General features: G+C 35.6%; 2 protein-coding genes across 3 annotated transcripts in view; both read left to right on the top strand.

The window, feature by feature from the left end:
* The first annotated feature begins 10,989 nt into the window (after nt 1–10,989).
* Nucleotides 10,990–20,934, top strand: LOC119792245 (glycylpeptide N-tetradecanoyltransferase 1-like). The gene is made up of 12 exons (XM_038298811.1): nt 10,990–11,121; nt 11,202–11,310; nt 11,513–11,657; nt 14,328–14,446; nt 16,504–16,595; nt 16,985–17,101; nt 17,206–17,376; nt 18,472–18,580; nt 18,717–18,887; nt 19,010–19,177; nt 19,270–19,407; nt 20,677–20,934. Exons 1-12 carry the CDS (start codon nt 11,102–11,104, stop codon nt 20,698–20,700), a joined length of 1,383 nt encoding a protein of 460 aa, XP_038154739.1. The 5' UTR covers nt 10,990–11,101; the 3' UTR covers nt 20,701–20,934.
* Nucleotides 20,935–22,628: 1,694 nt separating this feature from the next.
* svild (supervillin d) overlaps nt 22,629–23,829 on the top strand; it is a 69,171-nt gene continuing 67,970 nt past the window's right edge. The window contains exon 1 of one of the 2 annotated variants that reach the window (XM_038298814.1): nt 22,629–22,763. The gene's annotated coding sequence lies outside the window, so the exon portion shown is untranslated. Of the gene's footprint in view, nt 22,858–23,829 lie in introns of both variants that reach the window. The other variant, XM_038298815.1, reaches the window with a different exon arrangement.

Here is a 23,829-nt window from a genome sequence, read left to right as displayed (position 1 = left end):
TCTCACTTTAAAAAAATCCAAGGGCTCATCATAATCCTTCCCAGGCTGATTGCCAGCAGCATCTTCTCTTCAAGATCACTGTTGATGTATTTTAATGCTCTTCTGTTTAGTTCTATATTACACCAGTTCACAAGAAAAGACATCTATAAAAAATAAACGTCAAACTTCAGTCAAAGCTAGCCCCAGGTGCACACATACTGCTAAATGGTGTTTTTATAAAAGTGAACACCCTGTTGAGTTGAAGTAATCTGTCTTTGCAACATTAGCTTTTAACTAAATATGTTCATTTCAACAAAAGAGGTTACTGTGAACCAAGTTTTTACACATTGCCTCTGTAAGTAGCATATAGTACTGGGGTAAAATTATGATTTATTTGGCTATGGATCCAAACAGGTCCATCTTTCGCCGGCATTCACCGCCCTTACACTCTGTCGCCTAGCAACCATAACAGCTATCAGACAAAACAGGCAAAGAATGGATGCCGAACTTCACACAACTGTCCATGGTACTAATTACATTTTCGAGGAGCTTCATCAGCAGCACAGTCATCACGTATATCATATTAATAGTCCCCCACACTGCAGAGATTCTGTCTAACATTTTAAAACACTAATCATACTCTGCAGGCATATGATTGCATTTCATCCAAAATTCTGAGAAACAATTGGCACTATTATCTGACAGCTTTAAGTGTCTTAAATCTAGAGACTTTCAAACAACTCTGTCCTTTTGACCACTCTTGGTTGCGTTCCTTAAAGTGCCCTAGCATACCTCTTAAAGTGAAGGAAGAGCTTTTGCAATGCTTTTTTGGTTTTAGCTACAGCTTTCATAGAAAGTTTACACACCCTCCCATTACAATTATAAATTCACACTATTAATTCAAATAACACAAAACTGAAAAAATTATAATAAATACCACAATATATTATATATATGTATGATAATATTGATTTTCAATTTTTGTTAAAGAAAATAATTCTAATAGACTTCCCTATCTGTACTTCTTTTAAGCTTCTTTTTGGGTTTTCAGTTACAATGTGATTTTGTGTTTCTTGGTCATTGGTTTCTTTCCTATTTTGTTTCTTTGTAGTTGTTTTCTAGCCATGTTGTGTTGTTTGTGTTGCTCTCTGATGCCTCTTTGTGCCAGTCTCCTTTCCCTTAGCTTCTAGTTCATTCTATCCACACCTGCTCCCTATCAGCTGATTAGCGCAGTCTTTGTTCTGTCTACCATATATACTCCTCCTGTGCAGTTCCTCAGTGCAGGTTTCTCCTCTTTACCTTACTCCTCATGTGTGTTTCTCCCTGACCTCTCCTGGTTTTTGGTTTTCCGTGTATTGTTTTTTTGGATTTCTGCTTCTTTTGCAATTTGTTTCTAAATTACATGTGCAAATTCATCTCTGCCTCCTCATCCCTGCATTTGGGTCCTCCACCAAACCTTAGCAGACAAACAGTTGTAGACAAATTAAAGTACCTTGCTCAGAAGTCTGAATATTTCCTTAACATCACAGAAAACACCTGATTTTAGGAATTTCCTCAAACTGTTGCTCAGCTTTATTTATTAATATATTTACATATTTTATTTTATAATTATATATATATATATATATATATATATATATATATATATATATATATATATATATTCAAATTAAATATCATGATTACATTACTTTTGTCAGTTTACATTTATTTTACTGGCAGCCAAGGGCGTAGGAATATGTTTACTATTGGGGGGGACACATGTCGGAAATCTGAGATTCGTAAATATTCAACAGAAACATATCTTAAGTACACTACTTAAAAAAAAGGCTATTTAATCTTTTACTTTATTCCTTTATAAATGCGTTTGCAAAAATAATGCATTTAAAATGTACATAATGCATTTGTTCATAAGATGTGAGCATATCACCAAACAAAATGACTGGAGTCTTTTATTAAGCAAAGGGAGATGTCTTTCAAGGGCTTCAGCCCTTGGCATATTTAGTGTCCGCATACGCACTAGAAAATCAAAACAATTCAGTAGGCCACACAAGTGCAAAGTTTGATATGTTTTATTTTGTCAAACTTGCAATAATGGTCAAAAATGAATTTATATAGGTTGACTGACAGAGGGAGCTGACAGTGTGTTGAAGAATTATGGACAGGGCGCTTTGAAGCATCTGGTTCAAAAACGCATTCTAAATCTTTGGTAGAAATCCATCCATCCTTCCATTTTCTCTACACCCTTTTCCTTAGTGGGGTCGGGAGGTGCTGGTGCGGGGTCCACCCTAGACAGGTGGCCAGTCTGTCCAGACCTTTGGTAGAAATGGCGCCTTTAATTCCAATTTGCAGTACAGAACAGAGAAAACTACAGAGTTGTCAATGTTGTGTTAATCTGTTTATAGTCTAAAAAGAGGAGCCAGCAGTTTGAGGAAATAAAGGTGCAGAAGTTAATTAGTTGGTTAATTAGTGGTTGCACAACCAATGCGACCGCCGCTGCTAAGAATTAAAATTAATTCTCCCTGTGGTTAACTAACGATCAGGAGCGCGGCAGGTATAACATCTGTCCATTTCGGCGAATCAAAACCATGCAAAAAATAAAAAATCCTCGTAAAACGCACGCCCAGACCAGGCTAATTTCAACACAAGTTGTGTTAGGTGACTGTAACTCACACTGACGTTTCTCTTTTAAAAAAAATCTGAGTAAGTCCTACTGCTGTTTCAGCCTTTTAGTTGGTGGTGGCAATGTACTGAAATGAGATATAAAAAAATATATATAAAAAAAACATTTTGGCTAGCGTGGCAAACGTCTAGAGAAGTTAGCAGTTAAATATTGGATGAGTGATCAGACCAAGACTACGGAAGAGGATTAGGGCCACTGGAAAAAAAAAAAGTTAAGTGATTTTTACATTTTATTTCAGTTTAATACGGGAAAAAAGTCAGAATTCTGACTTTTATTTTCAGAATTAAGACTTTTTTTCTCAGAATTCTGACTTTAATCTCAGAATTCTGACTTTTATTTTCAGAATTAAGACTTTTTTTCTCAGAATTTTGGATCTTAATGTAGATGGGCACCATGAAGGCAGAGATGTGGAGCACTCAGCTTCACTGACAAAGATGTGAGTTGTTTGAGAGAGCCAGTGACACATTGGTGGAAAATGACAGAATTAGGCAACTTTTGATGTGCCCGGGGGGTCCCCCTCATTAATGGAGGAGCAGAAGGTCATTAAAACAAGAGAGCTAGTCTCTAAAACAGACATGGCTATGGCTTGATGCTAACATGTTTGTTGTTAAACATACTTTTGTTATATTACATTTGTGTTGTGTTTTCCAAATAGTGTAGAAAATTAATGGTGGGTTTATAATGTTTACCTTTTATGAGCAGGACAGGAAGCAGAGAAGTGTAGCATTACCTCCAACTAGTTAAACTCATAATTATGAAGTTATTCAACAAATTCCTCAAGTAAAAAAGTGCAACTTTTTTATTTATTTATTTATTTATTTTACCAGATTTGTGGATTAATTTCAAAATTATGTATTCCTTCCAAATTTCCAAATCTGAAGAATTTTTTAAACCAATATCTACATTATTTAACATTTAGTTTATGTTTTAGCAGTACTTCCTGTTATATTTCTTTATATGTATATTTTACATTTTCTTGCACAGCAAGCTCAGCAGATTTGAAATTGTGTGCTTGTGTAAACACAAGTAGTCAATCTTTACTCTAAACATATATTCTGGTTATTGTTTAGGTAGACCTTCTTGTTTTTATATATCTGTATAGTCCCCCCTCCCCCCACCAAAAAAAACTGTAAACTGATTAGAAATATTAATCATCTGTCAGATATCTGAGAAAAAAGTCACAATTCTGAGATTAAAGTCAGAAATCTGGGGAAAAAAAGTCAGAAAAAAAAGTCAGAATTCTAAGATTAAAGTCAGAATTCTGAGAAAAGTCAGAATTCTGACTTTTCCCCCAATGTTAAACTACAAAAACATTTAAAAATCAGTTAACGTTTTTCAGTGGCCCTAATCCTCTTCCTACAAGACTAAGATGCCTAAACCAAAAAGATTCAGTTTCTATATATGAAAGTGAACTGACAACAAGACGTTATAAATAAGCAATATTCATAGCAGCATTCCCGACAGACCATTTTACCTCATTAACAAGTTTCTGACTTTCTGTATCGCTGTTTCCCTCTGAGTGCTCAAACACTCAACAGTTCACAGAGGGGAGGGGGAGTACAGTGACGTAACGCTATGCTGCGCCTTCAAAATAAAAGCACGATAGTTAAAAAATTGTCAAAATCTAATATTTTGCGGTACAATTTTTGGGGGGGACATATCCACCTGGCTTTTATATTGGGGGGGACATGTCCCCCCCGTCCCCCCCGCTTCCTACGCCGCTGCTGGCAGCTGATTTTTTTCTGTCTTTAATGGAGGGGTATATACATTTTTTTAAGCACAACTGCATATTGTTTTTTCCTCAAAAAGAAAGTACTTCCAGCTCAGTGCTTTCTGAGTACAGCAATGATTTATTCCTGGACAAATCCATACTTTGCTTTTTGTTTCCCTTTCTGTTCTCTCTCATCCCAGGTGGTTGTGGCAGATGTAGGCTCATACTAAGCCACATTCTGTTTGAGGTCCCTGTAGAAAAGGGAGTCACTTCTTTTAACTGTCACTAAATGCTTTCTATTGCTAAGGGATTACTAAAAAGCTGACAGCTTGAGCCCCCAAATTAATCTTATTTGATAGCTGAGGTTGACTTTTAATTTGAATTAAGAAGACTTTAGCAGCCAAAGGCAATGGCAGGAGCAATGGGGGAGCTGACAAGATTTACATCTTAGATGAAAAAGTATGTGTGGATGTTTTTTCAAAACTCTTGCCTGTATGGAAAAGCGATACAATCAAGGATAGTTTTCTGAACAATTGTTAAAGAAAACAATGTGTGATTAAAAACTAAATCTGTCCATCATGACTGACATGACCACCATGTTTACATATGGTGGTGGCGACAGGAGCATCGCCAGGAATTTTGGGCCCCATGGCAAACCACACCAAACCAAATCAAATTTGGCCCCTCAGTCCCTGGCTGAGCAGCTGCTGTCAACACATCTCAAGAATCTAACTGATTCATCATAAGATTTACATAACAAAGTCTGGACACAGTTTTCCTTCCTATAGCTTAATACTAGTTATAAGACAATACTACTGGTCTCATACTGTACATGTAGTATACAAATTACTATTTTATGCAAGATTAAAAACAGACATAAAAATTGTGCTGAAGCCATATTTTACAGTTTCTTATTATTATCTGTTTTCTGTAAATATTCAAATCTCTACAACTACTATAAATTATTATAAATTTGTATAACTTTTTCATTTAGAAATTAATAAAAAAATATCAAAATCATAATTTCGACGAGAAAACTGTGTTGAAACAAGATAGAAACTAAAATATTCTCTTAAATATGCTATTTAATAGTTGTTACTGGCCTTTTGCCCAGCCTGACTCATTAAGATCCTGGAACTGAGCCTTCTGGCCAGCAAATTCATTAATCAAGTAAAAACAAATAAAAACATCAAAATAGATTATTTTTATATCATCTTTAATTTTAATACAGGCCAAGTTAGTCTAATAATTGATAGAAACAGTTCAAATTTCAGTCTAGACAGTAGGCTTTCATCATTAGGCTAGACAAGTTTATTTTTATCACACAATTTAGTACAAGGGCAATTCAAAGTGCTTTAGAATAATTAAATGATACAGAAGAATATAGAAGAAAAATAAAAGAAGAATAAAAGCAAATGAATATGAAAGCATGATAAAAGCTGGAAGTAAAAAAAACAAAATAGTTGGACCACAACCTTAAACTAATAACTCAGTTAACTGTTTAACTTTAACAGTCAAAGACAGCACTAAACAAATGGGTGTTTACCTTTGACTTAGAACAATTCAGGCTTTCTGCACTTTTGCAGTCTTCTAAAGGTTTGTTCCAGATAAATAGAGCATAGAAGTTAAATGCTGCTTCTCCATGTTTGGTTATAGTTCGGGGTGCACATAGTGGGTTTGAACGGCGTTTTGGATCAGCTGCAGCTGTCTGACGGACTTTTTAGGCCAAGATACTGTTGCAGTGATCAATTCTACTAAAGATAAATGCATGAATGAGTTTTTCTATTTTCTGCTTGGGAAATTAGTCCTTTAATTCTGGAAATGTTTTTTCTGCTGAAAAAAAGGTTTACATGGTAAGTGCCTTCATGTGCCTCTGAAATTGTAGGTCTAAGTCTATCATCACACCAAGATTATTTCATAAAGGCAATTATGGAAGAGAATAGTATGGAAATTTGTGTCGTATATGCTTTTCCTTTTTTGTTTTGGCAAAAAAAATGAAACTGATGAATAAATCCACACAAATTCCCTGTAATGATTATATTAAATTTCTGGAACAGAGAGGAGGAGTGCAATAAAGCTAGAGTAGTGTGTATGTGTTGTAAAAAAATATTTTATTTATTATTATTTTGCTAATAATTTCTCTTCACTGAATAACTGTTGGTGAAATGAAGACATTTTATCCCTCACACTGCAGTCAAATAACCTGATTTGGAAAAATCAAGGTTACAAAGTGACTTACTTCCGTGTCTCTCTTTCCTTTTCAAAAAACCTGATTTTATATTTTTTCTAGACAGCATGGTTATTACTGCCTTTCTTCCCTTCTGCCACATCTACTGAGTGGTGATAAACATGTCACCAGGTGTACTGAGGCGGGGGGGGGGGGAAGAAAACATTTCATATACATACAGATGGGTGTTGAGTTATTATGGATATTTAAGTTTAGTCTGAGAATTAGGACATTTAACTTTACAAAAATAAATAAAAGAAATATATAATATTCAGTTATTCCATTTGATATGTTTACTGGATATATATTAATGAATGTTTTATTAATTTTAATCTATTTTCTTGAGCTCCTGTCAGTCAGGGGCCTTCGGCATCTTCCTGGGTGGCAACATCATGCTGCTTGTTGGCATTTACCAGAAGATGAAAGATGGATCAATCATGGCTAAACACATATAACTAATATACTTTTTTAGATTTCTATTTGTAAATAAAAAAAAAGAAAATAAAAATCCACTATAAAATTCAGGATTTCTTATTAGGGCTATCACATAAAATTAAAATAACATGCTACTGTTCTGGCTAAGGAGGAACAACAAAAAGAGGGGAGGTGATGCGATATTTAACGATAAAAAAAAAATAGATTTAAAGAAATGTGTGTAGAAAAATAAATGTTTTGAGCTGCCTGGAGCACCGTCCATCACCAGTAGAAGCAAGTTCTGGAAGAGAAGTTCTCTGGAACAGGGAGCTGAGTCTGGAGCAGAGTCTGCCTGGAACCAAGGCTGCATTTGGAACTAAAGCTCTCTGGAGCAGGAACTGAGACTGGAACCGAATTTGCCACACCTCTGCATGCCACCCAGGAGAGGGAGGAAAGAACAAGTTTGTGCAAAACCAACAAATGGGCAGAAACGTCATGGTGTGAAGCAACTCAAGGGGTAAAAATATGTGTGCAGGGCCTGCAGTTGACCATACGCTGTTTATATTTCTAATACATATAACAGATCATGATTAATAATCAGTTTGACTTAATATATCTTTCTACTCTTGATAAATTGTTTTGCTCCGACAAGTTGAAAACTGAATGATGAAAATGATGCTACAGTGAAAACTCAGAGCCTTTGGCCGATCATGGTTAATGTAATTAAATCTTTTAGGATTTTATGTACCCTATAATCATTAAAACACCATGTGCAGCTGAGCAGACGCTGCATTTGTGAGCCCATCATCCTCACAGCTGATGAAATACCATGGTTTACGCGGTACATAAAGCTGTCCTCATTTAAGCCACAGCCAGGTAGAAAATCTGATGTCAAAAATTATAGCACATGACAGGCAGCAATATAAGCAGCCTCAAATCGCGTCTGTGTTCACACAGCAAAATAAAAAGGGGTGGAAAAAAAGAAGATATTTTTTACACAAGAACAAACTCCTCCGTATTCTTTTAGTGGTCTGTGCACAATCATTCCTGCGGCAAATTAAATTGTTTTCACATTTAACTGAAAACTGGATGATTTTAGAGAAAAATACAGAATAGATGTTGCAGGGACTCAAAATTCACATGCACAGACCTTAAGGATTTGTATTTCTACTCCCAGTGTCACCAGTTTGTGTTAAAACAAAGTTCCCTTTTATGCAAGAACTATGTGAATGTAACCCGATTATGTAGGCCCCAATTTGTAAATGTAGTCTGTTTTCTGTTAAGAGAACCTGAACTACATAATGAACATGCTTGTGTGCTTTCTCTTGCCCTCTACCTCTTTGTTGTTCAATCAGCAGTTGTTTATCCACTTCTCTCAAGCTCCTCTGCCTCGCCCTGAATGATGGCAGGTGTCAGTAGCATCCTTCTCCTCGTGGCATTTAGCTTTGAGTGGCAGGATAATGAGACAGAGGCGTGAAGCATGGACAAAAATAGCTTCAGGCTGCACTTTTAAAAGATGAAAAACATGCAGGCTGTGTCTGTTTCACATGCATATTTTAGTTTAAAGCGCTTGGATCAAAGCCTGGTGGGTTGTTTAAGCACAAATGGTTATACGGATGAAGTGAGCTCGATGCTTGTGACGGCGCACACCAGACAAATCCAAGCAGCAAGGAACGGAGTCAACAGGGAAAACACTTAACATCCCTGGGGGTGAACAGAGAGATCGTTCATCATGTATGATGTCACAGCACTTGTTTTCAGAAGGGCTATGAATAATCAGCAGGGGGAGAGGATTTTTTTTTATGGTCTAACTATTTTTATTTTTTTTTATTAGGTTGTTCTATAGTACTTAACCCCTTGAACAGCTGATAAACGCAGATTTCTAAATGTACGTAAGGTGTTTCTCACTGAAAGCACAAGGATTTTGTAAAACCAGATGTTTGCTTAAAATGCAAAAAATAAACTAATAAAATATTTTTATCTAAAAAAACAGGTTTAACTCGGTAGGTGAACAAATAGACTAATGAAATATGATGCCTAATCAGGCGTAAAAAGAATATTTAATAATCAGGACCCTTCTAGGCTGACCTCATGATGTGCAGTAAAAGTCATTTAAAGCTGCAACGTGACTTTGTCGTACATTTTAGCAGTTCCACAAGCTTAATTTTGTTCTTGAAATTTAAAAGCTCAAGCATGAGGATGAGGATGAAACTAAATAGTTCAGTAGAACAAGAGTAAAACAATTGCATAAAAATGGATTTCAGCTGTTTCCGCTGATGAGCCTTTCTAACAGTGTGACTCATGGGCTTCACAGGTCAGTCTTTCGTCAAGGATAGTCGCCAGGTTTTTATAAAGGTTCACAATCTCAGCTGTTTTACCAGAGATGATCACAAATAAGGCTTTACTTTTTCTTTTTTTTTTTTTGTTAGCATTAGCCATTTATTAAAAATTTAACTTTAAAAAGGAGAACTAAAATCTAAGAGCGAAATCTGAACACTGGCTCGTGCTAACGATCCTGGCAGAATCATTAGCCGACTTTGAAATGTGACTCAGTGAATGCTGACATCGACATTCACTGGACCATAACATAAAAAAAAGGGAACACACCCCAGAGGGAACCCAAAAAAAAAAATAGAGAACATCACAGAGAACCAACTTAACTTTCGCCTACTGAGACAGTTAAAAGAAAAATCCGTCTACCAGCATATAAGAACAAGGTCAATGCCATAAGATTAGTGCAGCTTCTCTGTTGAAATATGGTGCTGGATACAGTTAAAAGCTGATGAGAAATCAATACGAAGTAATCTAACAAAAGTGCTGGAGCTCTATATGCATTTAAATCATGTAGAGTGCTCTCTTTAACTATCACTATAGTTTCTGGAAAAATTATGCCCTAACAAGAACATAGGTTAATCTCTTCTAAATCTATTCACATCTTTTTATTGTCCTAATATGTTGGACTTTGATCTTCCATTTTTTCCCCCCTAAATTTACTGATTTCTTACTGGGTTTTTTTTTTTATGTTTATCTATTTACTTTGTTAAGGTATTGCCTTACTTTAGCTCCCCATTCAACCTACATCAGGGGTCTGCAACCTTTAAAACCCAAGGAGCTCAGCTAAGTAGCTAAGATTCATTTAGAGATGCATATATTGTAAAATATTTTAATAAAACACAACTTTTTTGGGGTTAAATATCTGCTATAAAACATATTTTGCAATTTTTTAACAAAGTATATTTTATTTGGATTTTAGAATAAGGTCAATCGTAAATCCTTTTTATAAAGATGAAGCAGGGATTTTCTTCTATATGTTATTGTTTGGTGTAAAAGAAAAAAACTACGTATAATTTCCAAGATAATGACAATGAAAATTGATCTTAAAAACATATTTCTGTTACTTTTAATGTCATTTTCCCATTAGAAATAAATTTTAGATTTTTTAAAAAGCCCACTAAAGCATCCTAAGGTTGCTATTTGTTATTATACTTCTTTAGCCGGTTCATTATATCATTTCAAGACACTATTAAGAGCCAATGTGGAGGGTCCAAAGAGACACTTGCGGCCCCAGAGCCACAGGTTGCAGACCCCAGACCTACATAATACACAATTCTGCCTGCTTCATGCCTGCCTTTGAGTCCTACAAAACCCTTATTATCACACCTATGTTTAATCAGAGGAAAATGTTTTATAAAGAAAGGTAACATTTTTGGCTACCATTAGCACTGCTCCACAGCTGTGATCATTTAATGCTTAACAGCCATTTTTACAGGACATGACACATTTTTTAGGTTTCTATATTTTAAATAAAAGACCATATGGGACCCAGATACTCAGCAATAACTTATATCTGATAACGTATTCTTTTTTTTCCTCCACAGAATCTAATAAACATATAAAATTTGAGACAGTACATGATTGGTCAGTACTCCTCTTCTATCAGTCAGCAGGGTGTGAGATGGGTTGAGTATTCCAGCCAGCGAGTCTCCTCCCTCACTGCTTTTAAAGATAAGGGTGAAGCAACTGCAAATACGTTAAAAATAAAAGCAGCCTCAAGGTCCACAGCCTCGAGGAGCTATTTTCTTAAACAATGACTGACTCAAAATATTTGTAAGTACAAAACCCTTGGCTTGTAGTTTAATTTACTTTAATGAATGCAATGAATATGCAGGAATTTTAATGTTTCTCAGAGATAAGAATCTGACGGATGGTGCAGGTGGTGGTCTTGCAAAGAGCAAAAAGAAGCAAAAGAGAGAAAATGCTTGGAAACCAGAAGGACCAAAAGACCCGTTTGCTATGGTTAGTGTATTAATTTATATATATAAGTACAGCTTTTTACACTTAGTCAACTATTTCCCTTTTAAAGAAATAATTGGTTTGCTTATCTGCAATAAATGAAACAGTGTTTTATGGTCAAATAGTCATGTTTACCTGTTAAGCTTCTCTCATACTGACACATTTTGCAGCTAAACTGTATTTGCTTATTCGTGCTCTTGGCCAGCTTGACTCGCTGCCAGAGAAGAAACAGCAAGAGATCCAGAAAGCCCTTCATCTCTTCTCTCTGGGCTCCAGCCTGCCCAAGACCCTACAACAGGCCAAAAAACACACCTACCGCTTCTGGGACCCGCAGCCTGTTCCCAAACTGGGTGAGCAGAGAGTTGTCCTCCCATGATTGTTATGTAGATAAGAACTTGTAATCAGATTAAGGATTAAATTATAGGAGTCTCTGTTTGACACCTGTTAAATTGGTTCAGTCAAAGACAGAAGGTCAGGTAAAAGAAGAAATGTAATTTATATTACACAGAATAAGGCAGAATAAGAGTTTTTTTTTCTTATTTTGGATTTAAGATAAGCTGTCACTTTAATATAGTGGGGATGTAGTTTTGTATAATCGAGCACATGGGATCTTTAAATAGAGTACAACCTCAAAAAGTAATAATGGAATAGTTTTGAAAGGTATCAATATATAATTTTCATTTATAAAAACTACATTTTATGAGATTTTTAAAACAAACCTATAATGAAGACTTTAATATTTTGTAGAGCATATTATGTTTTTAATATTCTCCAATTCAACGAGTATCTGATTATTACATAACTAAATACATGCTTTGAATTACATTTTTTAGACATAGGTATTATGTGTTTACTGAACAATACTGTGCTTCTGATTGCGTAACACTGGTTTGAAGGGTAAAAAAAACAAAACATGCCAAATCCCTGGAGTCAAATAATCAACACACTAATCTCAAAGTAAGCATCATCACATTCCGCTTCCTTTACTGTTGTGCTGTGAATAGAGAACCTTACATATCTACATCTCTGCTCCACGTTGTTTGTGTTAGCACCGTAAACATGTATTCACTACGGGAATAAAAGCTCGGTTGTGTCATGATTAATGAACTTGCCATTCGTTTTGAAATAAAACGAAAATGAGGTTTAACAGACAGAATCATTTATGATTTTTTTTTTTTTATGGAAGTGTACTGTAGAGATAAAAGACAGACAGCTTCACGTTGGATCTGAAGGAGTTCAATGCTTTAGAGATTTAGCAAGAGGTGTAATGAATAACTTAAATGGTGTTGTGACTAATTAGGCACCTAACTACTATGCCACACATTGAGAGGTGGCTTTGAGTGTCACAAAACTTCACAAAACTCGTGCTGTCTAGGAAATGATCGAAACTAGACAGCTACCAAGGCCATAATACTCATTACCTTTAAAAACAGCTTCCTACCCCTGGAATCAGACATGAAAACGGGGAGGTTGTCTGCACAGAAGTCATAGCAGACAGCAAATTAAGAAACAGAGATGCTTTCAGGTCTTGTAAGCCAGTGTTTCCCAATCAGGGGTGTGTTACCCTAGTGGTCCATAAGTGTATTGCAAGGGGTTCATGAAAATATTTCATATATTCGGTAGTAAAACAGAATACGGCTGGGATCTGTTTTTCTTTATGAGGACCCAATTCAAAAATTAAACAAGATTTTTTTCAACAAGTAAGTTTTTCTTATATTTTTTAGTTCACCTTCAGCTTTGACACACATCAGATCCAAGCAGAGGAACAGACCAGCTGATCAGTTGTTTTTCACACTGAGCTGTCGGAGCTCATTAGAGCAAGGTCAGGTGTCATGATGAAAGCAAAGTAAAACTAGGAAAGTCAGTCTGACTATAATTTTGTTCTGTGTTTTGTTCCGAATTCATCTAGTTTAAATAAGATTAAAGGGGGGAATACTCAGAGGAGCTCCAGTTTTATAAATACAGGTTTATGATATGACATATATTGTATTTATTTAGATTATTTACTAACTTCGAGGAAACATATCTATGTTTTTTTTTATTTGAGATGGAAAGCATAAAATTTAGGAATGAAATAAATAAAAAGATTAAGTAAAATAGACTTTTATAATCAGTTATTGTACATTCGATTTTTGGACAATCAGTACTTTTGACTGAGGGGTACTCATGGTACGAAAAAAGGCCCAAAGGGCAGCTAGTTGTAAAAGAAAAAAAAAAAGAGGGGGGATGGTGGAATTATTATTATTTTTTTGGAACCATACATTGCTCTATTAACTTAGTTTATTAACCTAAAGCAACATGCATGGTATGGTTGTTACATGTCAGGTTGGCCGGTCATTGACCTTGACCGATGCACCTTACAGTAGAACTGCAGTCAGTCCCTGGACTGGCATGGCTATCACTGCCCCTATATAGTTAGGAACACATGCAGTTGACAAATTTCTCACTGGGATCAGCTTCATAGTCATAGTAGGCCATTTGTTCGATTTATTTATTTTGCTCTGGCTACTCGTAAGCCCACAGAACGCCGAATGTTGTAAGGGCAATATCATTGCTATTACTGTTAATATATAGTAAAAATTTTACACATTCAGTAATAAAATGTCACAGGGGATGGTATAGGGGGGTGGTCATTTAAGAAGGGGAATGATTTTTAAGATTTTTTTTTTTAAGAAGGGGGATGCTATCCCCACTCATCCCCCCTCAACTCAAGTACTGCCAAAGTTTTACTCAAGTCAAAAAAGGTTGGGAAACACCGGTGTAAACCACAGCCCACAGGGAGCTCACAGAACCAACCGTGGATCGGGTCCAGTACAGCTGAGAGGAGAACCCTCCAAAAATTTTACATTTCAGATCTTCAGTGTTGTGGCGTCATAAACTTCATATCTTCACATGTATTTATCATCCATTATCGGCAGTAGAAACTTTATACATTCTTGTCAATTTACTGTTCATTTTCTGTTCATGTTAGGTATAAAATGTAAAATAACTTAATTTGTTATCTTTTTGCTTTTACTCAGGTGACGTTATTACATCACACGGCCCAATAGAGGAGAGGGGCACCTGTATCCAAAGTGAGCCTTACTTGCTTCCTCAGGGATTCTCATGGGATACTCTGGATTTGAGCAACACTTCTGTGGTAAATCAAGCTTTCTATTTATCCATGTCAGTCATTGCAAACCTGTAGAAAAAAAAAAATTATCATGAAGAAAACGCTCAGTCTTTACTCTCATATTTTGAGCATTTGTGTGTGGTTATCTCTGTCATGCAGGTCCAGGTGCATACATGCAGGTTTTTTAATCAAAAAATAGAATAGATTTGGGCAACGGTATTTTATTTTTTAATGAGGCTTTGGGGCCTTGGGAATGCCAAACAAAAGCTGACACTCAATGTCTTTCTTTCATAAAAATCATCCAAAGAAATAGTTGTTAAAGGGCCTTGCTGAGGTATTCACACACCTTGAGCTTTCTCACATTATGTCAAATTGCTCAAATATAATTGATTTTGTTGTAATAATGTGCACCAACTCAGAGAATAAGATCATTGTTAAGTGGAAGAATAAAATCACATGGTTCTCTTCTTTAAATCAATAAGAAATTTGGATAGGGGTTTATATTCCGTTAATTTGGAATCATCTTTTACTCCAATTAGAGGGCAGACTCAGTAAAATAGCTCAAATACATTCAGACCGTACTGAATGGACGATGGGAGTGAATAGCTTTTTTTAGGTTTTTCCATAAATTCTGGGTAGAACTTAAATCTAAGCTTTGACTATGCCATTTTAACACATGGATAAGCTTTTGCTGAAACCGTTTACTTGTAGTCGTGGCTAATGAAAGAGGAACCTGTACCTAGTCCCAGGTCTTCTGCAGGGTTTTTTCCAGGATTGTTCTGTCTTTAGCCCTAAACACCTTTCGATCAACCCCTTACAGCTTCCATGTCCCTGCTGAAATTAAATAAAATATAAAGTAAAATATAAAAAAAAAAAATAATAAAAAACACAACTGGATGTTACCCCCATAATAGAAGTCAGAGATGGTGTATTCGGGATAATGTGTAATGTTTTTCAGCTAAATCTGCAAAAAATAAATGTTACATACGCAATTATTGGGTGAGTTGCAGGTTATCTACAAATACTGTTCATGTGCAATTAACGCTTTATAGGGCACTCAGTGAAATAATTTGAAAACCCAAATTTCAAGCCAGTAGTGTTATTGGAATCCAGGACAAGAAATTATTACCTTTGTAACATTCAAAAAATATGTATTTTTGATAGCAAAAATTTAATGTAGTGTAATAACAAGAACTTCCCCGAATATATTAATAAAAATAACAAAAGTGCCTCTATAAGATATTCATGAAAAACACTCTGAGAGGGAAAAAAACTAATTTTCTTTTGGTACAACATAACCTTAGATGCATTAATGCTGATACTGGCACTTACATTTATTAGTTTATAAACCTAAATATAATTGTTCACTAGGTTTATTAACTTTTTTACTTTACTTTTTAACTTTTCGATTAGCTTTTTACCTTTTTTTCCTAACTTTTTTTTTTTTCAACTTAACTTAAAAATCGAGATCTAGTGAAGACATTTTTTCTTTAAATAAGTGCATTTGTTCTTGAATGGAGGAGATAAGAGACATTTTGGCAATGGAACAAGACAATTTAGATTTAAAATAAGAAAACACAACTGGATTGTCTTATTTAGAGTGCATATTATGAAATTATCTTATCAGAAGAGTAAAAACACTAATTCTATTGGCAAACTATCTCATTTACGAATTCAAATCAAGGGTAAATACACCTAATTTTACTTGCAGTATCTTTGCTGAATGGCTGGATATAGAGCTTCTGTTTCTAGACCTCACTGAGGGACGGGGGGGGGGGGGGGGGGGGTAATGCAAATGACAAAAGGGTTAATAATAGATTTAAAAATATAATTGACCACCCTATTTAAATAAGGACATTGCATGTGCTGGTGGTCATCATTGATTGTTTGAAAGAGAAGAATGGATTTAACATTGCTGAGTAGCTTCTGGCATCCGGATCACTGAACCAGTCAAGTTTATTGCTTCAATTTCCGAAAACAGTGTCATTTAGACACAATCGCTCTAGCAGGTGGATACTGAAGTATCACCCACAGGCGTTAATAAAACATAGTTATGTTTAATTTGTGCTTTTCTTTGGTTACAGTTAAGAGAGCTGTGCCATCTGTTAAATGATAACTACATGGAAGAAGATGACAACACAATCAGATCTGACTTCTCTACAGAATATCTTCTGTGGTAAAATGATCTCTTTATTAAGATTAAGTTTTCAAATATTGACACATTTAAGGACTATGTTAATAATCCAGAGGGTATATTTGCTTTAATGAACCCCATGCTAAAAAGTTTAACCGGTTTTACTTATTATTGTCTCAGCCGATATAACTCAGCTTCTTTTTTTTTTTCTCAAATAAACCAAACTGTTAATTCTAATCTATTCTGAATTGATCATATTTAAATCTTTGGCTCCAAAGTGTAAAACCATATAATACTTACTTTGAATGCAATATTTGCCATCAGTTTTGAAGGAGCAATAGCTAATTGTTGGTCACTAAGCATAAGGAAATATGCATTTCGTATAAATATATAAAAAAAAGTTTAATACATATCACTGATTTCCTCCTAAGGACTTTACAGCCTCCAAACTGGCTGCTCCAATGGCACCTGGGCGTTAGAGTAGACTCTAACAAGAAGTTAGTGGGTTTCATTGCCGCTGTACCAGCTGATGTTAAGATTTATGAGATGTGAGTAGCTCATAAATTCTTGCTAAGATATGTGTCGTGTAAAATCTTATGACCAGCATTAGTGCATAAAGGTTCAAGCCAAGGGCCTGAAATCTGTTTTGCAGCAAGAAGCAGTTGGTGCAGGTCAAATTCCTGTGTGTCCACAAGAAACTGCGCCTCAAGCGAATGACACCGGTTCTCATTCGAGAACTTACCAGAAGGGTGAACCAGCAAGGTCTCTTTCAGGCTGTCTACGCAGCTGGAACAGTGCTGCCAACACCAATAGGCTCCTGCAGGTAGTAGCTGCTGCACATGACTGACTCACATAAAAAAGTGATGAGCTACTTATTTTTAGCAAGACATAAAACAATGATTTAAAAATCAATTTTTTTATCTTACCTTTTGAAAGATGTTTTACAAATACAAACATCAACATTTTTTTTTGGGGGGGGGGGGGGGGGGGGAATCTTATGTTATGTCATTAAAAGTATTGTATAATTGCGAAAGAGAGGGAAGAGAAACACACTCCCATGGTGTTTGCTCACAAATAAATCTGGCAGCCATTTGAATTTCGTTTAATTTATTAAGATAAACCTCAACATAATCATGCGCACGTGCTTTCAGTAGTTTCGTTTAAAAGATGTCCACTTGTTTATAATTCAAATTCAGCATAAATAGAGCTTTTGTAAAGATCTCAGATGTTTGTTAGAGAAAATCAATAAAGAAACAGCAACATTAAGACAAAGTAACACTGTAGAAGGTACAGGGACATAAGTTTAGATAAGTTCAAATGTATGACCAATGTCCCATGTTTTAAACATCTTGCAGAGCTCTTCTACTGTACACGTACATCAATCATCTGAAAGTGAAAAGATAACAACATAACTGCAATCCAAGACATGGCCTTCCTCCTAAACTGACAGACAGCAAATAGGGAATTAATCAGGGATGCAGCCAAAGGGTCGACGGTAATTCTGCAGGAGCTCCTGAGACTCAGAGCTCCAGTGAAAACTGACAGGACAACTTTGAACCGCTCAGTCCATAAATATGGATAAGCGGGAATAAAAAATAAAAAGAGTCATCTTAAAATTTGGCATGGATGAAGGATCATATGAGACAAAGTCTATGTTTAATGGTAAACTTAACACAGTAAGGTCTATCGTAGCAGCAAGTAAAACCCTATATGGGGAGAGAGTAACAATCACATTGTTTTAGTTTTTAAACAAACTTAACGTGTTAGTGTTTGACTTAAAGTCAAAAGTCAAAACTTTTGCAAGGTCATATTTGTCATTTATAATAGACTCCTGTAGACCATACATTTGATTCTTTTTTTTCCTCTAATGAAACATCTGTCTTTTTCATCCATGTTATGAAATAATGAATCCCTTTAGCCAATGGCATCGCCCTTTGAATCCTCGTAAGCTAATGGAGGTCAACTACCCCGGTCTGAAGCAGAGCATGAATCTACAGCGAGCCATTAGGTTGAACCACTTACCTGAGGTTAGTGTGTACTGCCATCTAAAGACAAAGCTACAGCACTGCTGCTGAAAGTGCAGAGATGTTAGACTGAAAAAGAAGTTTTTGAATAACATATTGAATAAAACATTAAAGTTTTGCCTTGTTTGTTTTTTTCAAGGTGACAAAGATTAAAGGTCTGCGTCCTATGACCAAAGAAGATTCCTCAGGGATCCACTTGTTACTGGAGAAAAACTTCAACAACTTCCACCTCAGCCCCCTTTTATCGCTGCAGGAAATAGAGCACTGGTTCTTACCAAAGGAGAATGTGAATGACACCTATGTGGTTGAGGTCTGACCTCCCTGTATCTCTACTTTAAATTCCTTTGAACTTAGAGAACACTTTTTGTGAAGAATTTATGCTGCTCTGCAGTGGGTAAAAAAATTTATTGACCTTCCTTTCCTTGCACACAGGCAGACGATGGTACTCTGACCGACATGGTGAGTTTCTATACCGTCTGCTCCAGGGTGTTAAACCATCCTATTCACACCAATCTCAAAGCAGCGTTTCTTTTTTACGCTGCCTGTAATGCAACAGGGATGGATGAACTCATGCAGGACATTCTGATCCTGGCTAAAAGTGTAAGTCAATTTGAAAGTAAACATCTCTGATTTAACAACCAGGCCCATTGTTGCAAAAAATAAATATACACTTATTTTGTTCCCACAAACAGAAGGGCTTTGACATATTCTGTGCCCTTGATGTGATGGATAACCTGAGTTTTTTGGAAAAACTAAAGTTCACCATCAGTGACAAGAGTCTCCATTACTACCTATACAACTGGATGTGTCCACCCATGAGCCCAAACAAGGTACTCACTGCTCTGAAAAACAGCTCTTGCAAAGAGGCTCTTTTTGTCTTTCAGTGTATGTTAAAGTTTTCTGAGCTGGGATCATCTTGGAACTTTTTTTAAATCTTTCTCTAAACAATAATCCGCCGTAGTTTTTATTTAATCTGAGTGATTTCATACTTAAACTATTGCACATGTTTTAAGTTCAGTAGTAAAGTTTTTTTTTTCTTTTTAAGTTTTATGCCATAAACTAACATAAAAAGGTCATAATTGTGAAGTGGAAAGAAAAGCTTGCTGTCTTTTATTGTATCTTTATTACACATAGAAACCTGAAAAATTAAAATTTGTCATACACAGCTTACAGAAGGTGCTGCCAAAGCATTTAATTTGGGCTTCTTTGTTTTTGTTTGCTCATTCTTGTGTAGATTTGGTTGCTGTGGGATCACTGTCCTTATGACAAATCTTTTTTTTTTCTTTGGACAGTTACCCTCAAATGTGAGTCTAGGGACATTTGGTGAACCACCATGTTAGATTTGCTATGGGCTGTTTGTTGATATAGTACTTTGTTTCCTCCAAACATTTTTCTGTACTTTGACCAGACATCTCTACTTTACACTCATCTGTCCAAATGATATTTTGCAACAGTTTTGTGACTCATTTAATTGCTCGGTCACAATCTGAACCTTTTTAAAGGAAAAATAGACAAGCTTCTAAAACATCCAATTCTTGATCAGACTTCTTCTATCTGTTTTATTTTGAACATTAACATTCTAACTCAGAGCTGTAAAATCATACAAAACTGGGGTTCTTTGCAATATTTGTGAGCATTGCGCCACTGATTTTGGGCGAATTTGCTAAAGATACTCTCTAGTAAGCTGAGCAACTTTATCAAATATGTACCACATGTGTATAACATAATTTATTATAAATTGACAAACTTAACATATTTAGAAATTTGTCCTTCATGTTTTCCTGGACTGACCACCAACCATAATTGATTGTCTATCATTAATATTTACTTATCATGATAGTGAATATTTTCCCCTTGAAATGGCGATAAAACAAACCTCTATATGTGCCAGTTTTCTATCTTGGAGTCATTCCAGTGTATTTTAGGTAAATTTTCATTGCAAAAACAAGAAGCTTCCATTTTTCTTCACTTTCCACTCTCTTTATTTGGTTTACCAGACCACCCTTTGAAGACATTGTGGCTGCAGCAATGGTAGCTTGCAGCCATCCATATTTCTAACTATCAGATTTTTCATTTTATTTTATTCTATTTTTTTTCAGGTTGGCCTGGTGTTACCCAACTAATCTGAAGCTTTAAAGATGGAAAGATCTGCACCACTGCTAGTGCTTTTAGCATTATTTACAGTGTTGAAAAATAGCAGAGAAATGGACCCATGAAAAGCTGCAGCCTTACTCCCAGCAAACAACAAAACGTAGTCAAAAATAATGTTTGGTACAATGTGTTCCTTGCTTGAATGACAGTCATGCATAGTGTTCAGAGTTTTCAGGGTATCCAAGTATAAACAGATCAGCAGCATGGATAGACCTTTTACATTGTTTGTGTGTATACATGTGTGTGCAGGTCAGCAGAAAATGCATAAACACTGCAGCGATGAGGTTACCGTGATCGATCCAAAACCTAATTTAATTTTGTCACAGACTTGCCGTGATTAATGTTTTGTGTGCCCTACTGAAGTTTTATAATGTCAAACATAAAAGCAATCTGAATAAATGCATCATTTCAACCAGACAGCATGTTAGGCCAAAGTAACATAAAATAAACTCCCTCATGCCCAAATGTCTGAATCCTTCTGTTGTTTTATTTCTGCGGAAAAGTCAAACATTTTGTGTTAGAACTTTTAACAATGATTACAACAACAATAAAGTTTGTCACTGGGTAATTTTTTGGCTGTGTAAACTGACTTTAACCCTTTATAGGGCAAGTTACTGTTTTTCATCACTTGCATACACCTTAGAAATGGACCCCGTCCGTCAGTGAGATCTAGAAGCACAAGATCTATATCCAGCCATTCAGCAAAGATACTGCTACTTGGCTGTACATCTTATTTTGCCGTTTGACCAATTAGATGAGCCCTTGAATGATTACCTACACTGGAAAAATTATCTAGAAACAAGTAAAAATTTCTTAAATTAAGTGAATTTACCCTTGAGTTGAACTGGTAAATGAGTATTTCTACTCTTGAAATAAGATAATTTGACAATATGCACTCGAAATAAGACAATCCAATTGTGTATACGTATTTTAAATCTAAACTGTCTTGTTCCATTTGAAAAAATTTCTCTTTTATCTCCTCAATATAAGAACGAATGCACTTATTTCAAAGAAAAAAGGACTTATCTACAGTAGATTTTATTTTTTTTCCAGTGTAGTGTAAATTAAGTTGAAAAAAAAGGTAAAAAGCTATTTGAAAAGTGAAGTAAAAAAGTTAATAAACCTAGTTAAGAACTATATTTAGGTTTATAAACTAAAAAATGTAGGTGCCAGTATCAGCATTAATGCCTCTAAGGTTGTACAAAAAAAATTTTTATTTTTTTTTTCACTCTCAGAGTGTTTTTCATGAATGTCTTATAGATGCACTTTTGTTATTTTATCTTAATATTTTCGGGGAAGTTATAGTTATTACACTGACATTAATTTTCCCCATCAAAATATCATTTTTTTATGTTACAACGGTAATAAGTTCTTGTATTGTATTCCAGTAACAGTATTGGCTTGAAATTTGGATTTTCAAATTATTTCACTGAGTGCCCTATGAAGGGTTAAACAAAAAGCCGCATGGTTTATTGTTTGACTTTGAGCGGTAGGGTGCGCTATAATATAAAGTTTTTGGCAGGTCCTGCATCGGACATAAGAAGCGACTTGTAAGAAAAATAAATTATAGTTTGGATTTGTTATTGACTGGCAGAATAAAAAAGTGTCTCTAGAGGTGGAAAATGCATTCCTGTTGCAGAGAAGGCATTTTTGATTGATATACTTTTAATAAATTGGATTATACCGAAATAAGCAACGGATGTTTATGGAAGTCATTCTTTTTATTTGACGTTTCTATATTTAGTAGAATATATTGTATATATTTAAGCTGTAAAATGTTTTCGCTTTTTGTACGTAAGAAAACTTGTAAATGCAGCCTAATGAAAAAAATGGGCGTTTACCAGCAGCACGTGAACGCAACGCAATGGTGAGGTTTGACCAATGAGGAAGCAGAAAGCATTTTAAGTTTGAACAGACAGCCGGACTTGGCAGCAGCTCTGTTTGCAAGCTTTGCAGAAACAGCGTGGAGCTGAAGGTCGATAACTGCCAGCAACCAGCCTTCAAAGCGGGACTGCTTTTCCTATAGATAAAAACGGCAAGTTTTGATATATTTCTGGTTTCTTTCGTTTCAATAGCGGAATCGCTTTCACTAGCGGAACATAAAGTGCCGCCTGGGGCGACTTACTCAGGTTAGTGCGCACAGGAACTTTAAAAAAAAAGAAAAAAAACACGCACACAAAAAACAGCTGATGTGCGTTTAAACTGTGCTGCGGTTTCCTTACACTGTATAGTGCTGCTTTCTTTTAAAACTCTTTATGGGTGCACCAATTATTTAGAGTAACTCAATGTTACAATGTGAGAGGTGGGACTTTTTCTTAGGTTTTCGCAACTTTTTCTGTTGTAGCTACGGACGCTTGCAAAAAATAATAAAACAGTGCTTCCTGTGTTGCGATTGCAAATCATTTAACCCTTTATAGGGCACTGAAATAGTTTGAAAATCAAAATTTCAAGCCAATAGTGTTATGGGTATCCAGGACAAGACCTTGTTTCCTTTGTAACATAAAAAAAATATGGATATTTTGATGGCAAAAAATCTATGTCAATATATATAATATCTTAAGAAAATAACAATATATAAGACTCTATTTGTAAGGGGTATGCAAGTGATGTAACTTGCCCTATAAATGGTTAAGTGGTTAGGAGGAAATTTTAAACCCCAACTGTTATCATTGTATGGCAAAGTTGCCTTAATCAGAAATTAAACAGCTGTCACTGCATTAACAACAACAAAAAAAGCCCTTCAAGCTGGTCTCGGTCTTTCCCCCTTGTTTGGTTTACTGGGTTGTTCACTTTGCTACAGTTTAATGGGGTTTACTGTTAGACTCCTGCTGTCCTCCCATCAGCTTCCCCTTTACTGTCTCTCTGCACACAGTCACAGAAAGAGGTCATCTGGGACAGGGCTGTGCAAACCCAGCTGTGAAAACAAAGTGAGTATAAAAAAAAAAGTGTTAGGAAAGTTAAAGTACCCACAGCCACTAAAACATTTTCCTTCAGTTATGTGGAACTATTCTTGTATTTCACCACAGCTTACATTTTGTCTGCTTAGATCAGCCCTATGTTTATGTGTCACTCTACCAATAGTATGACTTATTGGGGCTATC

Source organism: Cyprinodon tularosa, unplaced genomic scaffold (assembly GCF_016077235.1).
Source record: "Cyprinodon tularosa strain WSP-4 unplaced genomic scaffold, ASM1607723v1 ctg416, whole genome shotgun sequence".
NCBI lineage: Eukaryota > Metazoa > Chordata > Actinopteri > Cyprinodontiformes > Cyprinodontidae > Cyprinodon > Cyprinodon tularosa.
Note: the sequence above shows the minus strand (reverse complement) of the source record. Positions and strands in the feature narration are given on the sequence as shown.

Bases quoted from the DNA above. Each gene is read 5' to 3' on its own strand.
- LOC119792245 (XM_038298811.1), top strand. From the start codon at position 11,102: ATGACTGACTCAAAATATTT. The intron at 17,102-17,205 runs GTGAGTAGCTCA...TCTGTTTTGCAG, and splicing joins GATGTTAAGATTTATGAGAT to CAAGAAGCAGTTGGTGCAGG. The intron at 18,888-19,009 runs GTCTGACCTCCC...CCTTGCACACAG, and splicing joins ATGACACCTATGTGGTTGAG to GCAGACGATGGTACTCTGAC.